The sequence below is a fragment of the Rhinatrema bivittatum genome, chromosome 6, assembly GCF_901001135.1.
Source record: "Rhinatrema bivittatum chromosome 6, aRhiBiv1.1, whole genome shotgun sequence".
In the NCBI taxonomy this organism is placed as follows: domain Eukaryota; kingdom Metazoa; phylum Chordata; class Amphibia; order Gymnophiona; family Rhinatrematidae; genus Rhinatrema; species Rhinatrema bivittatum.
Genome location: NC_042620.1, coordinates 218,205,024 through 218,229,645, shown reverse-complemented (window position 1 = coordinate 218,229,645; position 24,622 = coordinate 218,205,024). Strand labels below are relative to the sequence as shown.

General features: G+C 41.2%; 1 protein-coding gene across 6 annotated transcripts in view; it reads left to right on the top strand.

The window, feature by feature from the left end:
* RPS6KA6 (ribosomal protein S6 kinase A6) overlaps positions 1 to 24,622 on the top strand; it is a 353,752-nt gene that overhangs the window by 127,391 nt on the left and 201,739 nt on the right. For all 6 annotated transcript variants that reach the window (XM_029606558.1, XM_029606562.1, XM_029606561.1 and 3 more), the window contains one exon: positions 23,119 to 23,235. In XM_029606558.1, coding sequence (XP_029462418.1) covers positions 23,119 to 23,235 — 117 coding nt within the window. The remainder of the gene's footprint in view (positions 1 to 23,118; positions 23,236 to 24,622) is intronic.

Here is a 24,622-nt window from a genome sequence, read left to right as displayed (position 1 = left end):
CGCCGACTTCAGATCATTAGACACCATCACCCCAAGGTCTCTCTCCTGCTCCGTGCACATCAGCCTTTCTCCCCCCATCGAATACAGTTCATTTGGATTTCCACTCCCCATATGCATGACTCTGCACTTCTTGGCAATGAATGTCAGCTGCCATATCTTCGACCACTCTTCCATCTTCCTTAAATCCCGTCTCATTCTCTCCACTCCTTCCGGCGTGTCCACTCTGTTGCAGATCTTGGTGTCATCCGCAAAAAGACATAATTTTATACTCCTTTTCCTAGTTTATTGCAAATCCTGTTTATATGCCAGTTACTAGTTTATTGTAAAGCCTGTTTGCTACATTTTGTTATATGTAAACCGATGAGATGTTCACAACTGTCGATATATAAAAATACTTAAATATATAAAGCAGCCGCAGCTGATAGTTCAGTAGGAGCGGCAGTCCTCAATTATGCCACTACATCTTAGCTTGCTGTCAACAAAGGAATCCGGGTTGCAAAAAAACAAAAACTGTACTTTCATTGCAACCCTCAGCTTGGAACTGTCGATTGAGCACGGCTAATTCAGCCTGATTAGTGACAGAGAAAAGCAAATTTTGTTCAACTTAAAAGGTGTTTTCCGTGGATAGCAGAATGAATTAGCCATGCAAAACCTGCCCCTCCTGCCTGGACAGCAACGACTCGAACTGCATCAACTAGCTTTGTTATTGACTGAAGAGAGTTCTGGAACCTCCAATTGCACAGGAATGCCCATGCATGCTCAATACACAGAAACTTTAATTGACTTTGAGACACCTCCGCTTTGTGCCGCATAACGACGTCTACGGGAAAACTCAGTTTATGGTAAGCAAAACTTGCTTTTTCCTCCATTTCTGTCTTCTAACGGTTCAAAATCTTTGCATAATTATGGAATAAACATGATTTGTTTTGAATGTGTATTTATAAACTTATTCAAATCACAATTTTTTTCGAGAATGCTCAGAGCTATTTTTTTTCTTTGCTTGTCCTCTAGTTCAGAATGTGAAATATTGATGGATTTAAGTTTGCATGATTGTAGGGTGCCATGTTGCACTTGAAATTCAAGTGGTGCTAGAATGAATCTGTAATGCCATTTAGGGGATAATTTTGTAACTGCCTACATAAATTTAAAATCAAATATGTGCATAAGTTATATCAGTTTTCAAATAAAAAAGTATGCACATACTGTCCCTCTTCAAAGTTATCCCACTAAAATTACTGGCATACAATTACACCTGCTAATTTATTTGCATATTGTTTGGGGAAATTTACATGCATACTTTTAAAAATGCAAATCCCTTCTGTAGGCAGAAGATCTCCCAAATGCTGTCATTCAAGAAGGCTTTAGAATAATCAGTAAAAAAAAAAAAATCACTAATCTTCTGGATCCTCCAGCTCAACGGAACTCATTCTTTGGGAATAGTCAAGCCAAATCCTTTTGGTGGTAACAGACAACTTTATTGTGGGTAATCACAGTAGCATAGTACAAACAGGGTAAATAAGCAGCTGATCAACAAGATCCATGGTAAATTCACACAAAAGAAATGCTATTTCTTTCTCACATCGAAATCCATGTTTTGTGAAAACTAGCTGCACAGTTCATCATGGTGATTAAGTCAATATGATGAAGATAATTACAAGACTATCAGTAAACAGGATTTTCTTAAGTTGTCCCCATATTCCTTCTAGGGTCACTAACAGAAAAGTGAGGCCATGGTCTTAGGAGTTCAAAGTTTTCTTTACTCCCTCCATCTTCAAATCCACAGGGGCCTGTTTGTTGCTACAATACAGAAGCCATGTTCTGCCAGAAAATCTTTATCAAACGACAGGCAAAAAAGAGACATTCTTCTGTAAGTCTTACCATTTGTATTTACTAGATGTGACTTCTGACGTAACCATTCCTTAAAGTCACATCACCCCTTATTCTATCTGCATTGTTTAACAAATAGAGAGCATTGCTTAGTGTAGGTTAAGGTCACTTACAATTTAGACTGACTCACTTTTGGTAGCTGGATCACATCTACAAAGATGCTGACCAAATATATTGTGTGTTTTTAAAAAAATAAAAATAAAAGGGGGGGGGGGAGGTTAAAGATACAACATAGAATTTAAAGTGTATTATATCACATCACAATATACACTGAATACGGTTATAAGGTCGTAGTATAACAGGGACAGTATGTGTGATGGCAAATTAAGTACTGTGGAATTAGGAAAGGGTAGATGTCTAAACAGAACACATCACTACAAGGTACATTATAAAATTCCAGGTATAGTCCGACTGGTTAATATCCCAAATGTTAAAGAACACAATGATGAATATAATTAGTTTAGAATCTTTATCACTATTTTACCTGTACTTATGAATAACCAAGGGCTGTACCCCATTATGACTATAACTTTGGGGTGGGGGTATATAAAAGCAATACAAATCTATTAAGATTAAGTCTTCTTTTCTACATAAGTTGCCATACTGAGTCAGACCAAGGGTCCATCAAGCCCAGCATTCTGTTTCAAATGGTGTCCAAACCAGGTTACAAGTACTTGGTACATACCCAAACATTAAGTAGATCCCATGCTACTAATGCCAGTAATAGCAGTGGCTATTCCCTAGGTCAACTTGATTAATAACAGTTAATGGACTTCTCCAAGAACTTATCCAAATCTTTTTAAAACCCAGCTACAATAACTTCCCTAACCATATCCTCTGGCAACAAATTCCAGAGCTTAATTGTGCATTGAGTGAAAAATAATTTTCTCCAATTAGTTTTAGATAAGTTACTTGCTAACTTTATGCAGTGCCCCCTAGTCATTCTATTATCCAAAAGAGTAAATAACCGATTCACATTTATCCGTTCTAGTCCTCTCATGATTTTATAGACCTCTATCATATCCCCACTCGACCGACTCTTCTCCAAGCTGAATAGCCCTAACCTCTAGCTTTTCCTAAATGAGGAACCATTCCGTCCCCTTTATCATTTTGGTCATCCTTCTCTGTATCTTCTGTGCAACTATTTTTATTTTTTTATTTAAAAACGTTTCTATACCGTCATTAAGTTAAATAACCATCACAACGGTTTACAGAAAGGCATGATAAAGAGAAATATAGGTGGTTATAGATTACAAATTAATCATGTGCCATCATAGTACGGTAACAATTTAAAATAATAAACTAAGTGTGTAAGTTAATCCTGATTGTTAGGAACAAATTAGGCTGTTTTGATTTTAACATTAATTTGCTTTTGTAGGTTACTAATAACTTCTAGCTTGGTGCATTTTATCTATCAACTATTTTTCTCCTTCTCTTTATCTTTAAAATGCTTGTTTAAAAAGCCAGGTTTTCAGATTAGTTTTGAATAATTTCAAATTTCTCTGTAGTCTTATTTCGAGTGGCATGTTGTTCCATAGTATGGGACCAGCCAGTGACAGTGCTCTTTCTCTTACTTGCGTGAGATGTGCTGATTTGACAGAGGGGACAGTTAGTAGAGCTTTATTTGCAGATCTCAGGTTTCTTTGTGGTACATGCACACGCAGTGCCGTGTTAAGCCTGTCGGCTTTTTCATCGTGGATTAGTTTATGGATTATACAAAGTTCCTTATATTGTATTCTTTGTTCAATTGGAAGCCAGTAGAGTTTAGCAAGTGTTCCTGTAATGTGGTCACTCTTTTTTTTGCCAGTCAAAATTCTGGCAGCGGAATTTTGTAATATTTGCAGGGGCCAAATTGTAGATTGAGGTAATCCTAAAAGCAGGGAGTTACAATAATCTGTACTTGCGAATATCATTGCTTGTAGAACTGTGCGAAAATTGTTAGTAGAAGTTTTAGTCTTCTCAGGATCATTAGTTTTGCGTAACCTTCTTTTATTTTCTGTGAGATGTGGTGTTTCATGTTTAGCTCGGGGTCAATTATTACTCCTAGATTCCTACCTTTTATTGCTAACTCAGCGGTTTGAATATTTTTTATTGAGAATGTTGGTTGTGTGTGGTGTGTGTTTTTATGTTCAAGGTGTAAGAATTCAGTTTTGTCAATGTTTATTTTGAGATGCGGCGACTAGAATTGTACACAGTACTCAAGATGTGGTCTCACCAGGGAGTGATACAGAAGCATTGACATTTTTCTATTTTATTCACTATTTCTTTCCTAATAATTCCTAACATTGTTTCCTTTTTTGACTGCCGCAGCACACTGAACTGATTATTTCAATGTAATATCCATTGTGATGCCTAGATCTTTTTCCTGAGTGGTAGCTCCTAATATGGAACCTAACATGTTACTACAGCATGGGTTACTTTTCCCTATATGCATCACCTTGCACTTTTCAGTTTTAAATTTCATCTACCATTTGGATGCCCAGTCTTCCAGTCTCACAAAGTCCTCCTGCAATTTATCACATTTCGCTTGTGATTTAACTATTCTGAATAATTTTGTATCATCTGCTAATTTGATTACCTCGTATTCCTTTCCAGATCATTAATAAATATATTGAAAAGCACAAGTCCAAGTACAATCCCTGAGGCAGTTCACTGATTTCCCTTTTCCACTGAGAAAATTGACCATTTAATCCTACTCTTCATTGCCTGTCTTTTAACCAGTTTGTAATCCATGAAAGGACATCACCTCCTATCCCATGACTTTTTAGTTTTCTTAGAAGCCTCTTATGAGGCACTTTGTCAAACGCCTTCTGAAAGTCCAAATACACTGCATCTACTTGTTCACCTTTATCCACATGTTTATTAACTGCGTCATAAAAAATGAAGCAGATTTGTGAGCAAGACTTGCCTTGGGTAAATCCATGCTGACTGTGTTCCATTAAACCATGTCTTTCTATATGCCCTCGATTTTGATCTTGAATAGTTTCCACTATTTTTCCCGGCACTGAAGTCAGGCTCACTGGTCTATAGTTACCTGGATCGCCCCTGGAGTCCTTTTTATATATTGGGGTTACATTGGCCACCCTCCAGTTTTCAGGTACAATGGATGATTTTAATGATAAGTTACAAATTTTAACTAACAGATCAGAAATTTCATTTTTGATTTCCTTCAGTACCCTAGGATGCATACTATCAGGTCCAGGTGATTTGCTACTCTTTAATTTGTCAAACTGGCCGGTTCACAGTGATTTGGTTCAGTTCATCTGACTCATCACCCTTGAAAACCATCTCTGGAACTGGTATCTTCCCAACATCCTCATTAGTAAACATGGAAGCAAAGAATTAATTTAGTCTTTTTGCAATGGCCTTATCTTCCCTGAGAGCTCCTTTAACCCCTTGGTCATCTAATGGTCCAACTGACTCCCTCGCAGGTTTCCTGCTTTGGATATATTTAAAGTTTTTATTATGAGTTTCTGCCTATACGGCCAACTTCATTTCATATTCTCTCTTAGCTTGTCTTGTCAGTGTTTTACACTTAACTTGACAATGCTTATGTCTTTTCCTTTTTTTCTTCAGATGGATCCTTCCAATTTTTGAAGGATATTTTTTTTTGAATAAGATAACCTCTTTTACCTCATCTTTTAACCATGCTGGTAATCATTTTGCCTTCCTTCCACTTTTCTTAATGTGTGGAATACATCTGGACTGTGCTTCTAAGATGGTATTTTTAAACAATGTCCACGCCTGTTGTACACTTATTTTCCACAGATAAGCAGGCTGAATTAGGCATGACTATGGGGAACGTCCTCTGGTCCTCTAGTGGCAAAGCTTTCTCAAAGCACACAGAGCTATGCTCTTATGTGCCCGTGTGGGAGTATCTCCCATGTGAACTCCCATCCTGCCTCAGTCTTGTTCTTTCCGCACTGCTGGGTGCACGCAGAGCTCTTTCTCTCTTACTTTATTTTTGTTATTAATTTAGTTACCTTCATTCGCTGATTGGAAGCTGGGTCTGTGCTGCTTGTGCCAGACCAGGTGTCGTTGAGTCCACTCCGGGGGCCCAGATGAGACTTCCCTGAGAGCGAGGACAGCCACTCGAAGTGCTTCCAACCACTCAAAGCGCTTCCATCCACTCGATGCATCGAAGCACTTTTTGACAAACCTGACACATCGGTGCACTTCATCGAAGTCTAGGCATCCACGACCTTCATCCATGCGATGCATCCGATGCAGCGAGGCATTTGCATCGAAGCATTGGAGTGACTGGTTGAAGCCGGGGCATTGACTCATTAGGCAGTGGGTATCTTCTTATTTGGGGATCCCAAGCTGCGTACCTCCCTTTGCCGGCACAGAGGTGTTGCGACCTGATTGAGGTGCAGGGGAGAGTTGGCCGATGCATTGACGTGCAGAATTAGAGATGTAACTCGTGTGCCCGATCATCTTAACGATCGGGTTTGGCTGTTGGGAGAAAAAAATCTGATCGCTGGAGATGTGAATCGGAATCGGTTCAGATTCACATCGTTAATTTTTTTTTTAGTGAGGCCCGACCCTTTAAAATTGACCCTTTACCTTCCCCCCCCCCCCGAACCCCACCAAAAATTTTACTAGTACCTGGTGGTCCAGTGGGGGCGCGGGGACCGATCTCCCGCTCTCGGGCCATCGGCGCCATTTTGACTGCCACTCAAAAATGGCGCCGATGACCCGATTAAAAAAAAAACCCACCCGACCCTTTAAAGATGACCCCTTAGCTTCTCCCACCCTCCCGATTCCCCCCCCCCAAAACATTTTTAAATTACCTGGTGCTCTAGTGGTGGTCCCGGGAGCGATCTCCCGTTCTCGGGCCGTCGGCTGCCAATCATAAAGATGGCGCCGATGGCCCTTTGCCCTTACCATGTGACAGGGTATCCATGCCATTGGCCGGCCCCTGTCACATGGTAGGAGCACTGGATGGCCGGCGCCACTCACTCTTTAAAGATGGCGCCGGCCATCCAGTGGCCATCGGCGCCATTTTTGAGTGGCAGCCAAAATGGCGCCGATGGCCCGAGAGCAGGAGATCGGTCCCCGCGCCCCCACTGGACCACCAGGTACTCGTAAAATGTTTTGGGGGGTTCGGGAGGGTGGGGGAAGGTAAGGGGTCAATTTTATAGGGTTGGGGTGGGTTTAGGGGTTGTTTCGGTGTGCCAGTTTTCCCGCCCTCCCCCCAAATAACTCCAGTTAGTGGACACTAACGGGAGTAACGATTTTTCATGATAAATCGTGAAAATTTCTATTGTATCATGCACTGTACCGATTTTTGACGATTTAAAAAATATCGGACGATTTTTTTAAATCGTCAAAAAACGATTCACATCCCTATGCAGAATCTAGGCTGGAAGTACCCTGACATGTGGAGATGTTGCTCCCACATAAATATAGGCAAGGCCTAGAAGGCCGGCCAGCAGGTGTACGTGGACTTACCTTGTTAGGCTTCATCGGAGGAAAGCATCGCCAGTCTGTGAGATGGCACTAGCACTTCCGAGATAGGCCCCTTTGAGAAACTCTTCCTATGCGAGCCTATGTCCAAAACTCTCAGACCGAACACCTCTATGATCAGGATGACAGAGTGGTGAGGTTGTCCGTCCATCTTGCTTACACGCATGGGCTTGATCCATCCTTTTGCCTAAGAAGGAAGAATGTGTTTCCTGTCCAGCACATTGGTCATGTCGATTGAGGTTGCCTGACCCCAGGGTGAAGGTTTATGGCATACTACGACCACTTCGGATATCGACAAAGCAGTGTTAGTTGCGACTGGGGCGCCAATGATCCTGCCACAACGCTGAGAAAGCTGGCCTTGCTATCAGTTACATGGGGCCCGAACCCTTCAACTCATTGGAGAAAGGGATGACTTAGGGCTTTAACAGTGTGTTACAGAGAAAACGTAGCGCCAAATTCGGCAAATTCTTTGGCGGCCCTGGGCAACAGTCAACATAAAGGAAAACAAAATATGACTACCCAAATCCAAGGACTGTGGTCTGCAGCTGGATTAGTGGCAAGGTGCAGTGTCCAGCCAGCAAGTGTCAACCAGTCGGAAAATTATAGCGGCGTCAGCCATGCGATTATTCATAACCCGCTAATAATCGAGGCAGGCAACACAGGGATGCAATGCCTACCCCCTCACCAGGCCAGATCAACATAAGATGAGTGTAAGAGGTAGCAACTCTGGTGCTAGTCACCCTCCACGGCAACCCAAACGAGGGCCATCTGCCAATGGATGTACCACACCTCCAATGAAGACGGGGGCGCCCAAACACATCAAATTCAAACCCAAGCAATTCCAGTGAGGGCAGTAATCATGGCCCGCATGGTTGGTCAGAGGACGATCCCCTATACAGACAAAGGAGGGGGGATCGACTATGCAGATGACCGCCAAGAAGCAGGACTCGTCTGGCAGTAGACAAGAGCTCAGGCCTCACACTCTGAATAGTAACAGCCTGTGCAGGGATTCCACAGTAGACGGATGCGGTGACATCTTACTCCTGAGAATGGGAATCTAGCCATGCAGAGGCAGGTTACCTAGTCAGGCGGGGGACTGCCCTAGTACACCTTGGTTACCAAAAGCAATAGGGAATCCAGGCTTCCCCGTATTCCCACACGGGCTTTGCTTAGTACAAGATGCTTCCCTCTTCCCAGAGACAGAGACTACCATATAATTTTTTCGTATCCCGCTTTCAAGAAGACCACTCAAACACAAAGCTCGAATGGGATCGGTATCACACTCAGGATCTCGATGGTCTACTGAGACCGTGGGACGCTTTCCTGGTTCGCCACCCATTGGGAAGCTAATGCCCATGGACATACACGAGACTTTCTGTCAGGAAGGTTGATCCTTCCTCCACCTGATGCGCTCCTGCTAGCATCCAACATTGGGGAGGTTGAAGAACACATCAACAATACTGAACCTACCGATCTGGAGGCATGGCGTAGGGGGGGTCTTCCAGTAAGCACCCTGCCTAGAAGGACTACTATGGTAATTGCACCAAGCATGCAAGGTGGAGTGGAGAATATGGACCGAACCTTCTCTGCTACCTAGGAAGCATGTAGAAGATTTTCTCCCCCATGTCGAGCAAGAAGGGCAACTGCATTGGACCGGGTGCATCAGTGCCATCGCAGCCTATCATCTCCTCAGGATGACTCCCTGATGTCATACCTAGTGTTGAACTCCAGATTACTGAAGGATCCTCTGTCTACACCAGCAGTCAAGGAGAGTGGTCCAGTGAAACTCTAGCCTGAGCCTGACTCAACCCAGGTTTCTGCTATATGCATTGTCGGACAGCTGTCACCAGGGACATCGTGCCCGGGGAAGTCCGCCCGGGTTGCCCTCAGTTCAGGAAAGAGGATCAGTGAACGATGGGCGCTTATCCGCTGCTTCATAGTACCTCGAATCTCGCTGCGACAGGGCAGCACTATGAACGAGTCCTCGCCCTTCCTGGGGTTATCTCAGCTCTCCGTCTTACTCAGGCGGTAACTGTGCCAACTGACTCCCAGAGCCGCTTAAGGCAGACGCAGAAGGTGTCTTCACACGTTAGATCTCAAATCTGCCCAACCTACTATGACCACTGCATACACTCGGAGTCTGCATGCCCAACTGGGGCGTCCTTCAAGATGAAATGCTCAGGATCCGGGTCCTAGTGCATCCTGTCTTCCTCCAGCAAACATAAAGCATTCTGATGCTGCACCGAGGCCACCAAGACGGAGCAATTGCGGCATCCATCGCACTATGAGGGATGCGCTCGTCATGGCCATTCGCGAGCCACCATGTGATCATTGTTGCATGCCTTACACATTACACCGCTGCTGATCAGCAGGTGGCCTCAGAGGGTAGAGAGGATCGACCCATCCTCTGTCAAGGACAAGTGAGAGACTGTCCGCGACCACAGGTCAGGTTGATCGCATCATTGGAAACTGAAAGAGGCTGTACACTGCCCCCAGGGGGCACCGATGCTCCAACCTTCCAGCTTGGGAATCCCCAAAGTCATGGCTAATTCAGCCTGCTTATATGCGGAAAAGAGCAAGTTTGCTTACCGTAAACAGTGTTTTCCGTGGATAGCAGGATGAATTAGCCATGTAATTCCCGCCCGCCTCCCCGGACAGTCTCCTATTGGACTCCTTCAGCTTGGATAACAGACTGAGGCAGGATGGGAGTCACATGGGAGATACTCCCACATGGGTACATAGAGCACAGCTTTGTGTGCTTTGAGAAAGCTCTGCCACCTAGAGGACTGGAGGACATTCCCCAAAGTCATGGCTAATTCATCCTGCTATCCACGGAAAACACTGTTTATGGTAAACAAATTTGCTCACCTTTGCAGCTGCACCTTTCAGTTTCTTTCTCCTCATTTTATCAAAGTTTCCCTTTTGAAAATTTAGTGTTAGAGCTGTAGATTTACATGTTGTCCCCCTTCCAGCCATTAGTTCAAATTTGGTCATGTTATGTTAACTATTGCCAAGTGGCCCTACCAAATCTTGTGTTTACTAAGGATTAGGTCTAAAATAGTTACCTGTCTCGTTGGTTCCTGAATCAGTTGTTCCTGAAGCAGTCCTTTATTCCATCCAGGAACTTTGTCTCTAGCATGTCCTGATGTTACATTTACCCAGTCAATATTGGGGTAATTGAAATCTAAAACAACAAAGTGGAAACCAAAATTTAAATTGTATTATAGCCTTGAAGGTGTCAGCAAGCCTGACATTGTGTGACTTATAAAAGTGACCAAACGGTCTTCTAACTATCCACCTTCAAAACATTTTTAATTTCAAAAATATTTTTTAGTTAATTTTATGTCAGTTTTCTTAAAAAGTCCTCCGTTTTCAGAACAGTGTATGCCAAAGAGACTCTTTAAAAATGTAATCCAAACAGCCCAACACGGTGGTGTTTTGCGGTATAGTTTCTTCAGGGGCATGTGAATATTTTTATATAAATAGTCACCTAGGAATAACATTAGTGGTATTATTAAAAACCAATCTTTATAATGAGAAAAAAGTACTTATCTGAATGTAAACAGGCTACCATCTTGAAATGGACACTGCATCTCAATGCTTCTTGACTAAGCGGTAATTGAAATCTCCCATTATTACTGCACTGTCAAATTGGTTAGCTTCCCTAATTTATCTTAGCATTTCATCATTTGTCTCATCATTTTGGCCAGGTGGACAGTAGTATACTTCTATCACTATACTCTTACCCAACAAACATAGAATTTTTCAACCCATATAGATTCTAATCTGTGTTTAGTATTTCTGGGGGAATTCTGCATAAAATATTTAAAATTCTGCAAGCTTTATATTGGCCAAAATAACAATTTACATGACAACCTTTAAATAATTACATTTTAAATTAATGTAGAAACGTTATTACTTAAAGATGCAGAATTTTAAATATTTTGAGCAGAATTTCCATAGAAATTCATTGTAAGAGTGTCCCTTCCACTCACTCTCCCTACTCCCCTGGCCACTTTGCCCTCTAAGGCCCAAACTCCTCCACCTGCCAGTATCTCTCCAATCCACATCTAGGCTCAGCCCCTTTCCATTCTGTCACCACTTCCCAACTTTGACCTTGTTCTCAGTACTGCCCCTCACACAGGCTCCCTCTGTCCCTCCCTCTCTCGCACACATGCTCCCTCTCTCTAGTGCACATACACACATCCTCATAAAGGCTCCCTCACTCTCTTGCATACACATATCCCCTCACACAGGGTCCCTCTCTTGCATACACAGCCACACAAGCTCCTGTTCTTTCTCTCACATACACCCTCACACAGGCTACCTATGTCTCTCTCACGCACCCCTTCACACAGGCTCTCTCACACATACACAATCTAGCAACCTCACATACACACGATCCCTTTTTCATACACACCAGCTCCGAATCTCTCAGACAGGTACGCTCCTTCACAATCTCCTCATATAGGCTCACTCTCTGGCACCCACACTCAAGCACCCCCATTTGTTCTCTCTCACACCTCCCTGTTTACCCTCCCTGGTCTCTCTCACCCCTTGCTCTCTCATCTCCCCTGCTCTCTCACACCCTCCTCACTCCCCTGCTCTCACACCCCTCCCCCTTCCTCTTTCTTACTCTCCCATCCCCTCTCCTCCCTTACTCTCCCAACCCCTCCTCTCCCCTCCCCCCCCCACACCTCTCTACACACATTCACTGTCATGGGAGCCTTCATCTATGCCGTGAACGGCATGTGCTCTGTTCGAGGCATGCCGAGGTCTCCTCTTTCATTTTCTGTGCAGAATTTGGCAATTCTGCGCAGAGGGGGTGGAATTCTGTACAAATTTTGTGCTCCACAGTAGCAAGAATTCCTCCAGGACTAGTTGGGTTTTTTTTGTTTTTGTTTTTGTTTTTTTTAGAATTTTCTCATTAATTATAATTCGACAAAAAACAAACATGTCAATAGATAAGGGCATTAGTATAGAATACAGAATACAAAGAAAATATTTAGGAAATAAATCAATATAATCTAGGTACCATGCAGTAGGGGAGCCAAGATTCTAAAGAGCATATTCATACAATTTAGGAAATTAAGGTGAGAGAGCCTCGATATTTCTACATTGCGATAACTATTTAATTGGTTATATTTCCTAATAGAGCATAAGAGTCTAAAAAGGACTTCAGATGAGAGGGTTCCAAATATATATATTTGACATTATTAATTTTCATAATGCATTTACAAGGATATCGAATTGTAATCTGGGCTCCTATTTCTCTAGCTTGATGACAAAGAATAACTCTCCCTTGGATGCTCTGAGGCATAGCATGTCTAACCTTGGGGGAGTATGTCCAGTGTTGCCCTCCGTTGACCCTCCAGGTTTTCCCCTGGTTTGGGTGTTAGTTTGTTTTTGCTGGACTTTGTGGGCTTCTTCCTCAAGGATTGCTGTCGTCAGTCATGTATTCTTTCAGTTATAATGTTATATTGTAAAGCACTATGCTGAATTAATGTTTGAATGTAAACCGAGGTGATGTTACTTACGTGCCCCGGTATATAAAAAATCCATAAATAAATAAATAAATCCACTATGATACCTAGATCTTTCTTGGGTGGTAGCTCCTAATATGGAACCTAACATTGTGTAACTATAGCATGGATTATGTTTCCCTATATGCATCACCTTGCACTTATCCACATTAAATTTCATCTGCCATTTCGATGCCCAATTTTCCGGTCTCACAAGGACTTTCTGCAATATATCACAAACTGCTTGTGATTTAACTACTCTGAACAATTTTGTATCATCTGCAAATTTGATTACTTCATTCATCGTATTTCATTCCAGATCATTTATAAATAGCCTAGTGGTTAGAGCAGTGGACTATGAACCAGGAGACCAGGGTTCAAATCCTGCTGTCTCTCCTTGTGACCCTGGGCAAGTCACTTTATCCTCCATTGCCTCAGGTACAAAAACTTAGATTTGTAAGCCCTCTGGGGATAGAGAAATACCTACAGTACCTGAATGTAAACCGGTGTGATATCTCAATTGAGATCAAATGTCGGTATATAAAAATAATAAATAAATAAATAAATATTGAAAAGTACGGGTCCCAAAACAGATCCCTGAGGCACTCCACTGCCCATTCCTTCCCACTGAGAAAATTGTCCTTTTAATACTACTCTCTGTTTCCTGTCTTTTAGCCAGTTTGTAATCCACGAAAGGACATTGCCACCTATCCCATGACTTTTTACTTTTCCTAGAAGTCTCTCATGAGGAACTTTGTCAAATGCCTTCTGAAAATCATCCTGGTTCTTCGCGACTTCCGATTGGTTTGTCGGGGGGAGTGGAGATGAAGCTAAGGTGCCTGTGGTAGCTCTCCGTATTCCTGCAGGGGGAGATACTGCCTTCGTTATTCTCATTCTTTGGATTGCCCAAAGGGCCTTTCTGCTCCTCTGTTATCCTGGTACAGGATAGATGAACTGTTTCTGGCAGGTGCTCTTGAGTGAGTTTCAGGCCTATTTTATCTTCCTGCTGGGACCTTTGGGCTACAGGCTTGTTTTGAGATTGTTCTCATCCCCTGAACCGTTGACACTGTCCTTCATGATCAGCTAGGTCTGATGCTTCAGCATGCAGGGTCTGTTCAGGCCCTGCCATGCTTTACTGCTTGTTTTTCCAAGCATGGCTTGAGTTTCTTTGCCCATTCGGCCTACCGGTCATACCTGGGCACTCTTCTCCAGACCTTTGGCTGTCCGTGTCGACAGTCTTTCTGGAGGGCTCTCAGACATTAGTTTGTGCGGTTTTCGTCCTAGAGTCTCTCTTATTTACATCTCTGACTCCTTTCTGTAACCAGGAGGTTCTAGGTCCACTGTTTTTTCGGGGTTCACTTATCAGAAACCCTGCTTGTTCTGTTTTCTGTGACACGGAGTTTGCTTCTGCTAGGACTCGCATCATTTCTCTGCCTCAGGCATCCCTGCTATGCATGAGGGTTTGTGTCTCAATCTTTTCTAATGGCTTTTTTTGTAGAACCCAACTCTACTCCAGCCTGCACCCTTGGTGGGTCGGCTGCCTCTCAGGCAAAGGAGGGAGGTAGTGCTCCAGGATTGTGCGGTTTCTTGCTTTTTCCTGCTCGGAGAGCCTATAGCTTGGGAATCACCCATGTGTGAGGACTAGCATCGTGCTTGTCCTAGGAGAAAGCAGAGTTACTTACCTGTAAGAGGTGTTCTTAGGACATCAGGATGTTAATCCTCATATCACCCTTCCGCGTCCCCTGGTAGTTGGTTTCTCCATGTATTAGCTATATCATGGATTGAGGGACTTCTGCCTAGGGGGCAGGATGTTGACTACAGCTGCACATGCTCAATAGGGCATACTAAAAGGTCTAGATTCTTTGAGATCAAAGTTCTATGCTGGGCTCCATCCGATGATGTTACCCATGTCTGAAGACAAGCATCCCGCTGTCCTAGGAGAACACCTCTTACAGGTAAGCAACTGTGCTTTATGTGACCCCCTGGTCTCTGTACTTTTTGAAAGAGTAAACAACTTATTTGTGTTTACCCATTCCACTCCATTATTTTATAGATTTCTATCATGTCTAACCTCAGCTGTTTCTTCTCCAAGCTAAAGAGCCCTAACCTCTTTAGCCGTTACTCATAGGGGAATCATTCCAACCCCTTTATCATTTTTAATGCCCTTCTCTGTACCTTTTCTAATTTCACTAAATCTTATTTGAATGCGGTGACCAGAACTGTTCACAATGCTCAAGTTGTGGTTGCACCATGGAGTACAGAGTGAGGTACATTAGGGAGCCATTTTCAAGTTGTGAATAGTGGTGGGTGTGCACATAAACACTGATATACATCTGTCTGTCTGCTTATCTATCTATATGTATCTACTAACTGTTTAAAGATGTTTCTCTATGAATGTATTTCTTATGTAGAGAGCCTGATCATGGGCATGGTGCTGTATTTGTTCCTTTTCTTCTTCTGTCTTTTCTTTCTCTTACCTAAAACTCCTCTGACACAGGTTTCGCAGTCATATCAGCTGCAGATCACTTCATCTAAACAGCAGGCACACAAACTGACAGAAAAGGCATATAAATCTCCATCAACTAACAAATGAAATGAAGAGTGGGGTAAGAGCCCACAAAGGACAAAAGTACAAAGACTGATAAAGCTTCACAGTCAACTCGCACCAAAGTTCCTACACATGCCAACAATCCAACCACTAGGCCACAAAAGTCAAGTGAGACTTAAATTCTGTGGGTTAAATAGGTGTAAGATTCCACCCATCTGTCCCCAATCCCCATCTTATTCCTTCTCCTGTCCTTCCTTCTTTTCTCTCCTCTCCTCTCCATCACTAATCCTCTATCCTATCTCCCTTTCCACTTCCCATCCTTGAGGTTCTATTCCTCTCTGGTCTCCCACCCATAAAACTCCCAAAATGCTAAAATAAATTATACAGATGCACAAAGTGAGTTGGCAACTTTTTTTTTTTATTATGCAAAACAATTTTACATTATTTAATATGCAAAATAATTCAAATATTATGAAAATGTCAGCATGTACTCCTAAACTGCAGTGGGAAAATGGGGACTGTAACTATTGTGAATATAAATGTTTAATTAAATATTCTCCTGTATCAAGTTCTTCTATTTATGAAAGTTCCTCAAATATCTTGTTATTCGTGCTGCCCAATATGAACCTGCTGCCACTATTGCCAAAATGCTGAGCCCTCTTTGACTGCGGTACCAAGGTGTCACCATATGTGACCTGCATATTTTTGAAAGTGCTTGCATTGCCAGCATGGTACTGATGAAGCAAGAGGGTAGGCGATCTAAGAAAGCCGTTTGGGCAATAATGCAGATTAGACGCCAGAATAGTCCAAGTGTAAACTTTATTTGAATGGAGACATGAATTCATACAAATGCCTGACTCAGGCCGAATTTGGGGCTGCCTCAGGGGCTAGAAACAATAAATACATAATATGAATAAATAAATAAGCACACGATACATTAAGAACTCTTAAAACATATTCAAAAAAAATAAATACAAAATTTAAAATAGAAACCATTAAATCTCAAAGGTACCACTAATTAAAAAACCATGGATACAATTTAAACCAAAAAGGGGCAGACAGAGGTAAAATAGAAATACTGTGTTAAACCAATATTTGTACCTGGGTGAACTTGATCTTTTTATATATATCAGAAAGCTGTTTTAGGATTAATGCACCAAATATCTTAATAGTCTGGTTATCTGTGAAACAAAAAACAGTAACTCTAAGCATAAACATACAATAAAAAACAGAAATGGATGAAAAGGTGGGCATAAAATTCAAATCAATTATATGGGCTATTAGTGTGATGAAAACGAGAACCTTCTCTCTTGGAAAACTCTAGTGAATATGCACATATCTTATCATATATGAGCAGCAACATATATATTATTTATGGTGCCTACATGTATATAATATATTTGCACACTAATGTGAACCAACCAGCAATGTACTACAGTCAGAGGTAATGGTACTACAGTCAGAGGTAATGGCTAGCATGCTAGTAGGAATTTTGGAATGTGCTATATTTGTGTCATGTGTGACGAGGATTGCCAACACCTGCTCTATAAACAAGAAAAGAAAATATGCTAAACTGTAGTTAATCTGACACACATTGGCAAAGCTGCATTGATAACTCTTGATTCATGGTTGTAAAATGCCTTATGTCTTGGTGCTTGGGAGCAGCACACAAGTATTTTATTTCACAGCAGCAGTTTCTCAGTGCTCTTTGGACATGCTGTGTGTGCCAAGCAACCACATATTAAATGTGATTTTGCTGCGAGGAGGGTACCAATCCTCACTGGAATAAGGGAAGAGAAAGATTAGGCCTACTTCTACTAAGAAAGTTTTCATTCAATTTACTGAGAAGTGAGTAAATGTCCAGGAAGTCTAATCCTCTATTTCATCTGAGCGCCACTTTTACAGTGACTAACTGGAGCCTTTTGGCATAATGTAAAGAACAGCAAGAGCCAAACCGCCTGATAGTCATTTTTGTAGTTCAGGTTTTACGCCCAAATCTATACAAACAAAGGTGAATTTTAAAAGACTAACATGCGCCAAAATTAGGGGATGCACGAATGTCTGGTTTATGTGCACTGAGCGGATTTTAAAAGCTGCCCGGATAGTGCTTAAATGCTGCTGTGCGCTCGTATTGGGATTTCTCAAAAAGGCGTGTGGTCTGGGCTGGTACACGGGTATTTCGGAACTTTAACCATAAATTTGTGTGTAAATACTTACGCGATCCGGTGTGCGACGATGCCCCTGGTGTATGTCGTCTCCCCCCCCCCCCCCCCAAAAAAAAAAAAGCCATTTCAGAGGGGTTTAAAGGGTCTGGGATAACTGGGGGGGGTGAACAGGCTATCAAACCAGGGGGTTGGAGTACCTCTCTGTTAACTGGACAAACTGGTAAAACTGGAAAATGCATCAGCGCGTGTCCTTTCCAAACCCCCTCCACCCCCAATTACGTGGTAGAAGCAGCTTTTGCGTCCACTTAAAATTGGACACACTTATGGGTGCTGCCAGGCTATCTTATAACATGCGCGCATAGAGGCATATATGTTTTAAAATAGCTGGGTCCCTGGGCGCGGGCTGACACACGTGCTCACATTTGTGCCCACACGCTGGTTTTAAAATTCACCTTGTAGTATATAAACTTGAGGATGGTAATTGTTCATCTGTCAGAAAGCACACAATGCTGAATTAGAGGTGGCAGAACCTCCATTCTAAGACATCAAAATCTTTCTAGCCAGAGGTTAACTGTTGTCTATGACATTGCACCAGGAAGTAAATTGTGCAGACTAGGTGGGCCCTATAGTCCTTATCTGCCATCATATTCTATATTTGTTTTTCCAGATATTACAATCCATATGTACTTGCAATGTTTTAACTAAATTGATTCTAGTACTATTAAGCAATTTCTTTAATTTGTAACAGGTTTTTCTTCATGGCACTCTATTTGAATTTTAAACCATGTGAGATACTGAGCAGATGTAAGTTCTTGTTGTTTTCTGTAAACACATGGTATCAGTATATCAAAAGTTTTTGTAGTGTGAAAATGAATCGTGTGCTTAACAATAAATAAGGGCTTTTCAAAATGTATAGTTCTCATCTCCTATTCATTTAATATTAACAACATCCCTTTCATTGTGACATAGTCTTTTTGTTCTAATAGTCATAATTTGTATTGCATTGATGTGTATTTAAAGTCTGTATTAGTAAAGTATTGGTGTTATTTGTCATGCCTGTATTGTTGTAGACTATTCATTGATGTGCTGATGGTTAGGCTCGATTATTGATGTCTGAATGGCATAATAGTCTCCCATTGATGTCACATTGCTGCAATAGGTTCCTTTCTTTAACGAGTGTTGTTAGAATGTTGCTTTGATGGTGATGTGGTGAGAGTTGTTTATGGGTAGCCAGGAATGGAAAAATTACAGGAAACTTGGGCACTAACCCATGTTTTTAGGAACCAGGGTAAAACAATTTCTTTATAGCTTCCTTTTTTTCCCCTTTTTGTCTAACCTTTATCCCCCTTCCCCAGGCCTTTCTCCCACGCCTCTTCACCCCACTGTAGCTGCTCTCCCACCCACCAGCGATGGCTCCTTCTTGCCCATCGGTATCTAGCTCCTCTGCTCCTCCACCACTTGCTGCCAGAAGCTTATCTCCTAGGAGGAGCTGCTAGGCAATAGATTTTAGGCGTCTGGGCAATCTGGAGCTTGGGATTTTTCTAGTTTTATTGATAATAGTATGCTTTTGGAGACTTTCACTGTTATCTGCAAACTTTTTTTCTTAAGAAAGTGCTTTGGAATTGGGCTAACACTTGGAACATTTTTTTCTATTTTGTTTTGGTTTTCAAATGTTCAGTTGCTGGAATTCTACTGAAGCCATTGCTTTCTTGGATTTAAAGTGCGAGACTGAATAATTCTCTGTGGGATTTTTAAAACATCCTTATTACATGGTTTGGCAAAATGGGGATCTTTATGCCTGCTGATTTCTTATTTTGAGCCTCTTTTCCTTGCAATCCTGAAACTGACATGCAGGTGGCAGCCTAACTCTTGTGTTTTGCAGTTTTCTGCTGCTAGGACTTAACAGTTTAATTTTCGTGTATACCCCAAAGTGAGGGTTGGAATGTCAACTCTAGCCCTCTCTAGAGGACCTTCTCTTTTAACATCTGCTCCTCCATCTGATGCCACTCTTATATCCCCCAGCTCCTCTTGTCTTCTAGCCCTTCTTTCTTTCTCATCACCTACAGCCCCTTTCACATCCTCCAGCATATCCCCTGTTTACTCCCAAGCCCTTTTTTAAATCTCCCAACTGATCCTCTGTCATTCCCTCTTTCCTTACGCTCAACTCCATCCCCTCTCTTACCTCACAGTCTCACTTCCTCCCCTCCAACACTTCTCTCATATACACCCTGCTGATCTCCTTTCACCCCCCAGATCCGCTAGGTCCATAAGAAGTGCCATGCTGGGTCAGACCAAAGTCTATCTAGCCCAGTATCCCATATCTGACAGTGGCAAGTCCAGGTCACAAGTACCTGACAGATCCCAAATAGTTGTTCTATTTTACTTTCAGGCTTTCCCAAGTCTTCTTGGCTAATAACTGTTTATGGACTTTTCCAACTTTATATTTTAAACCACACTGTTAGTTGTCTTGATCTTCTGGCAATAGATTACATAGCTTGATTGTGTGCTGAGTGGAATTCTGCGCTTCTGTGGAGCGCAGAATTTGCGCAGTATCCCCCCCCCCCCCCCGGGCATAATTGCTATTTTCTGCGTATAATTGACAAATTCTGCACAGAAAACAGCAGAGGAGACCCCAGCATGCTGCGAACGGAGCGCGTCCTGTGGGACGTGCTCCGTTCGCAGCGAAGATGAATGCCCGGCGCACCGTACGCGCGTCCCGGGGCTCTGAGCGCGCCGGCGGCCTATGGAAAATAGGCGCGGATTTACGCAAGCAAGGCTTTTAAAATCCGCCCGTCTTTGAGTAGATGAGGTGAGATTTAGAAGTGTTCTGGGACAAATCAAAATGTTTCTAAAAGATAATACAAATCTCTAGAGGTATAAATAGGACAATTTGTTGCTATTATGATTTTATTTATTTATTTAGTGATTTTGTATATACCGCGGCACGTTAACATTTATTTATTTATTTATTTATTTATAACTTTTATATACCGGCATTCGTAAAAAAAACATCATGTTTTTCGTAAAAAAAACATCACCTCGGTTTACAATAAACAATTAGCAACAAGCTTTACAGGCAATATGAAATAAGGTGAACATATCATATATCATAACATATCATATATCAATTATATCAATGATTTTGTTGAAAATACTGCTATCCCTAATAACAAAATAGGGTAAAAGCAAACAAATCTGAATTTTGTATAGCATCTCTCATCTGAACCAGATCTCAACACACTGTGTTAGAGAAGTTTGATACAGCAAAACTTTATTACTAAACTGGCAGGAATTTATAGAAAGTTTTACAGCTTTGTCTTCACTTAGTGCTATATCAGAAGGATATAAAGTAATGAATATAGTATTTTCCCTGAAATATCTTATTGGCATATTGAATCATAAGGCAATAATGAAATATAAATCTAGCTCACATATTATTTGCATCATCTGTAGGGAAGGCTTCAATGAAAAATTGTCAAGATTTCTATTAGCTTCCAGAAATGTAAGATTTTGAGTCTTTCAAAGTTTGAATTTTTATTTTGGATGATTAACATTGCATGGCCACATTTAAATTAAACTTTAAAGACTGCATATAAATTGGGAGTGTTATTCTGTGAGTGTTCACATACAATTGTGGAATATGGTGCTATTTGTGCTGTTATATGTCCTTTACAACCTACATGGAAATGCATTCCAATCTTTCATAAATAGTAATGTTTTTTGGGATTAAAAAAATGGGCAGTTTTACCACAGGCATGATTTGCTAATTAAAAAAAACCCCAAAACAAAACTATGCTAAATAAATGATGTACTAAAGGGCATGCTTATGTTTTTCAATAGATTATGCTAATGCATTATCACTGCCTGTAATGCTTCAGTGTTAATGACAGTGATAGTGCATATCCTCATGGAGGATCACTTCAGGTCCTGCTCCCTAGCCTACCCCATCTAAAGTTGGCCCATGATGGATGGATGCAAGATAGACATCCTCTTTTTTTTTTTTTTTTTTTTTCTTGACTGCTCCAGAATTCAGACTGGCACTGGCTAACCTTACATGGACTTTTGGCCCTGAGGGAAAACTGTGGAAGGTCAACGGATCCTGTTTTAGTTTTTTGGCCCCAGCAGAACAAAAGGGAAGATAATTCCCTTCTGTTCCATCCATCATGGGTCAACTTTTAGACAGGGTGCAGGCTTGGGTGGGAAACCTAATGGGAAATGAGGGAACCTACTTCTTGGTTGCCGGGATGGGTCAGGGAGATGGGAGCCTCCCATCTGGGAATGCGTTACTAGTGGTGAAACTCATGCTTTACAGCAAGTGGTAACTCGTTGGCATTTTTTGTTGCTGATGGGCAAGAAAAATGCTTGCTCCCTTCTGACCCCATCCATTATGGGCTGACTTGGGATGGGATAGGATTGGCTAAGGAGGGGGACCAGAATTGGGGGGGGGGGGGGAGCTGCCCTTGATGCTAGGGTGAGTGGGTCTACTACTTGGTTACTTGGTGGATGAGGGAGCCTCTACTTGAGTGCATGTGGAGGGGAAGAAGTAGCAGGGGGAAACATCACAACTCACATTGGGCCTTGCTATAGTTCTTGGAGGCTAAAGCAATACTTAATTATACCTCAGGGAAATGTAGTTTGCTTTTTGTATTACTAGTGGGGTAACATTACTTTTTTTTTTTCCCCCTTTTATCATGCCGGGTCAGACAAAAGATCTATCAATCCCATTATTCTGTTTCCAACAGTGATCAATTCAGGTCCCAAGTACCTGGCAGGATCCCAAAAGGTCAATAGATTCCATGCTGCTTATCCCAGAGATAAGCAGTGGATTTCCCCAAGTCAATCTTAATAAGTTTTAGACAAGTTTCTTCCAGGAATTTGTCTAAACCTTTTTTTAAACCTAGCACACTAACATCTTTCACCACATCCTACGGCAACAAATTCCAGAGTTTAGTTATGCACTGAGTAAAAAAAACAAAAAAAAAAACATTTCTAATATTTCACTTTGCTTTATGTGATCTATGTTAACCTTATTTTGATTATTAATGAGCTGTGTTATATGTTTTTGCACATACAAACTAACATTTTTATTGCATCATTTTGTGTTGGGTTACAGATGGGATCTTAATGCTTATATACGTAGATTGGTGGAGAAGTAATGAGGAACAAAAACTGACTTGGGTGAGGGGAGGTCAGACTTCTGTGGATGGTAGTTCATATATATTTTTGCAAGGTGGTACAGTTTGGCAGACTTGATAGGCCAATTAATTTTTCTGCTGTCATCTATTATGTTATTGTCTTACTAATGCAGCATTAACATGTATTAGCCTTAACATGTTTTGGTATCTGAATTAGGTAAACTGTTTGCTAATTCAGCTGCATATATATCCAAAGAGCCCAGAGACTCTTACTACTAAAGATTGAAAACCCTATGGGTTTTATCCTTTTGGTGTGTTACTACATATCGTGTTAATTCTTCAGTAATCTTTTTAGGTTGGATAATGATGTATTAAACTTGATAATTTAACAGGAAGGAGGAAGTGTGAAAGAGATTCCTATTACTCATCTTGTGAAAGAAGGATGTGAGAAAGCAGATCCTGCACAATTTGAATTACTTAAAGTTCTTGGACAGGGATCATTTGGAAAGGTAAGGTGTATAAAACTTTGTATAAGCAAAGTGAGAAGAACAGTATTGCATGCTGTCATGTCCAGAATTAATGTTCATAGTTTATAGTCAATAGCTACACTAGAATTCTACACCTTTAGTAAAATGATAAGAAATCGATTAGAAGAGTAAAAAATGATGCATTTACTATTGTATCTTATGCACCAAAATAATATAACTGTAGTTGCACAAATTTTCAAAAGATGAATATTATGCATCTCATGTATATTGGAGTCTGTTTATTTATAAATAAGATTATTAGAACCTGCTTGTTCATGGGGTAGTTTGCAGTGGTTTACAGGAGTAATGAATCAAAACATATTCAAATACAAAATTATATAGTATGACAAATAAAAACAGAAGCATAATAAAAGTGTTAAAAAGAGCAAGAAGCCTGAATTACTGAAAAGTCAGTTCAAATAAGTAGGTCTTTAATGCCTTTTTGAAAACACTTGTAGAAGATGTAGTGCGTATTGCCTCAGGTAACTGGTTCCAAAGTCAGGGCCTGCTACAGAGTACACATGATTTCGTGTAATTTTCAGTCTAGCTATTAAATTTTACATCTGTTATCAAATTTAAATATGGATGATGGACTTTTTGATTGAATATGTGTAAATCATAGTAATTTAATCTTATAAAATAGTTTGATTAACTGTGTGTTTTTCAGCGTTGGAGATCTTAGACTATTTATATTTATATACTGCCATCACCAGTGGTCCTTGGCAGTTTACCATATCACATACATAAAATTCCCATGTGACAATCAACTAGACATACAAAATATTTGCCGTGTATCATCTATGACATCTCACTTGACAAAGCTAAAATACAACTGACTCATAACACTTTCATAATTATTACACCCAAGTAAAGGCTTGCTTGAAAAAAATCTATAGAAGGTTTTTAAACATCTTAGTGCAGCCTGTTAGCCTGAGCTCTTGAGGGAGTGAGTTCCACAGTATTGGTGCAGCATTTGAGAATGTATGCCCTCTTGTATCCAGCAATCTTGCTTGGTGAATTGAGGGAATGTTGAGCAATGCTGTTTGGGAAGAGTACAAAATTCTTGTTGAGTTGTATACAAACAGCATAGCGTTAATCCATGAAGCAAATCAATAGATAACTTGTGTTCCAGCATTATTATTTTCAATCGACCAATTGGAAGCCAGTATAGATCTTATTCTCTTCATTTACATCCAGTAACCAGGTGTGTTGCAGAGTTCTGTAGGGGTTGCAAAGATCGAAGCATGCTTGCTGGTAAACCCATAAAGATAGAATTACTGTAATTCTAACATGGTTATTAATAGGGCCTGAATCACCAAGCAAAAAGATCCTTCATGAAGAAGTGGTTTAAGGCCGCTAAACAGCCTTA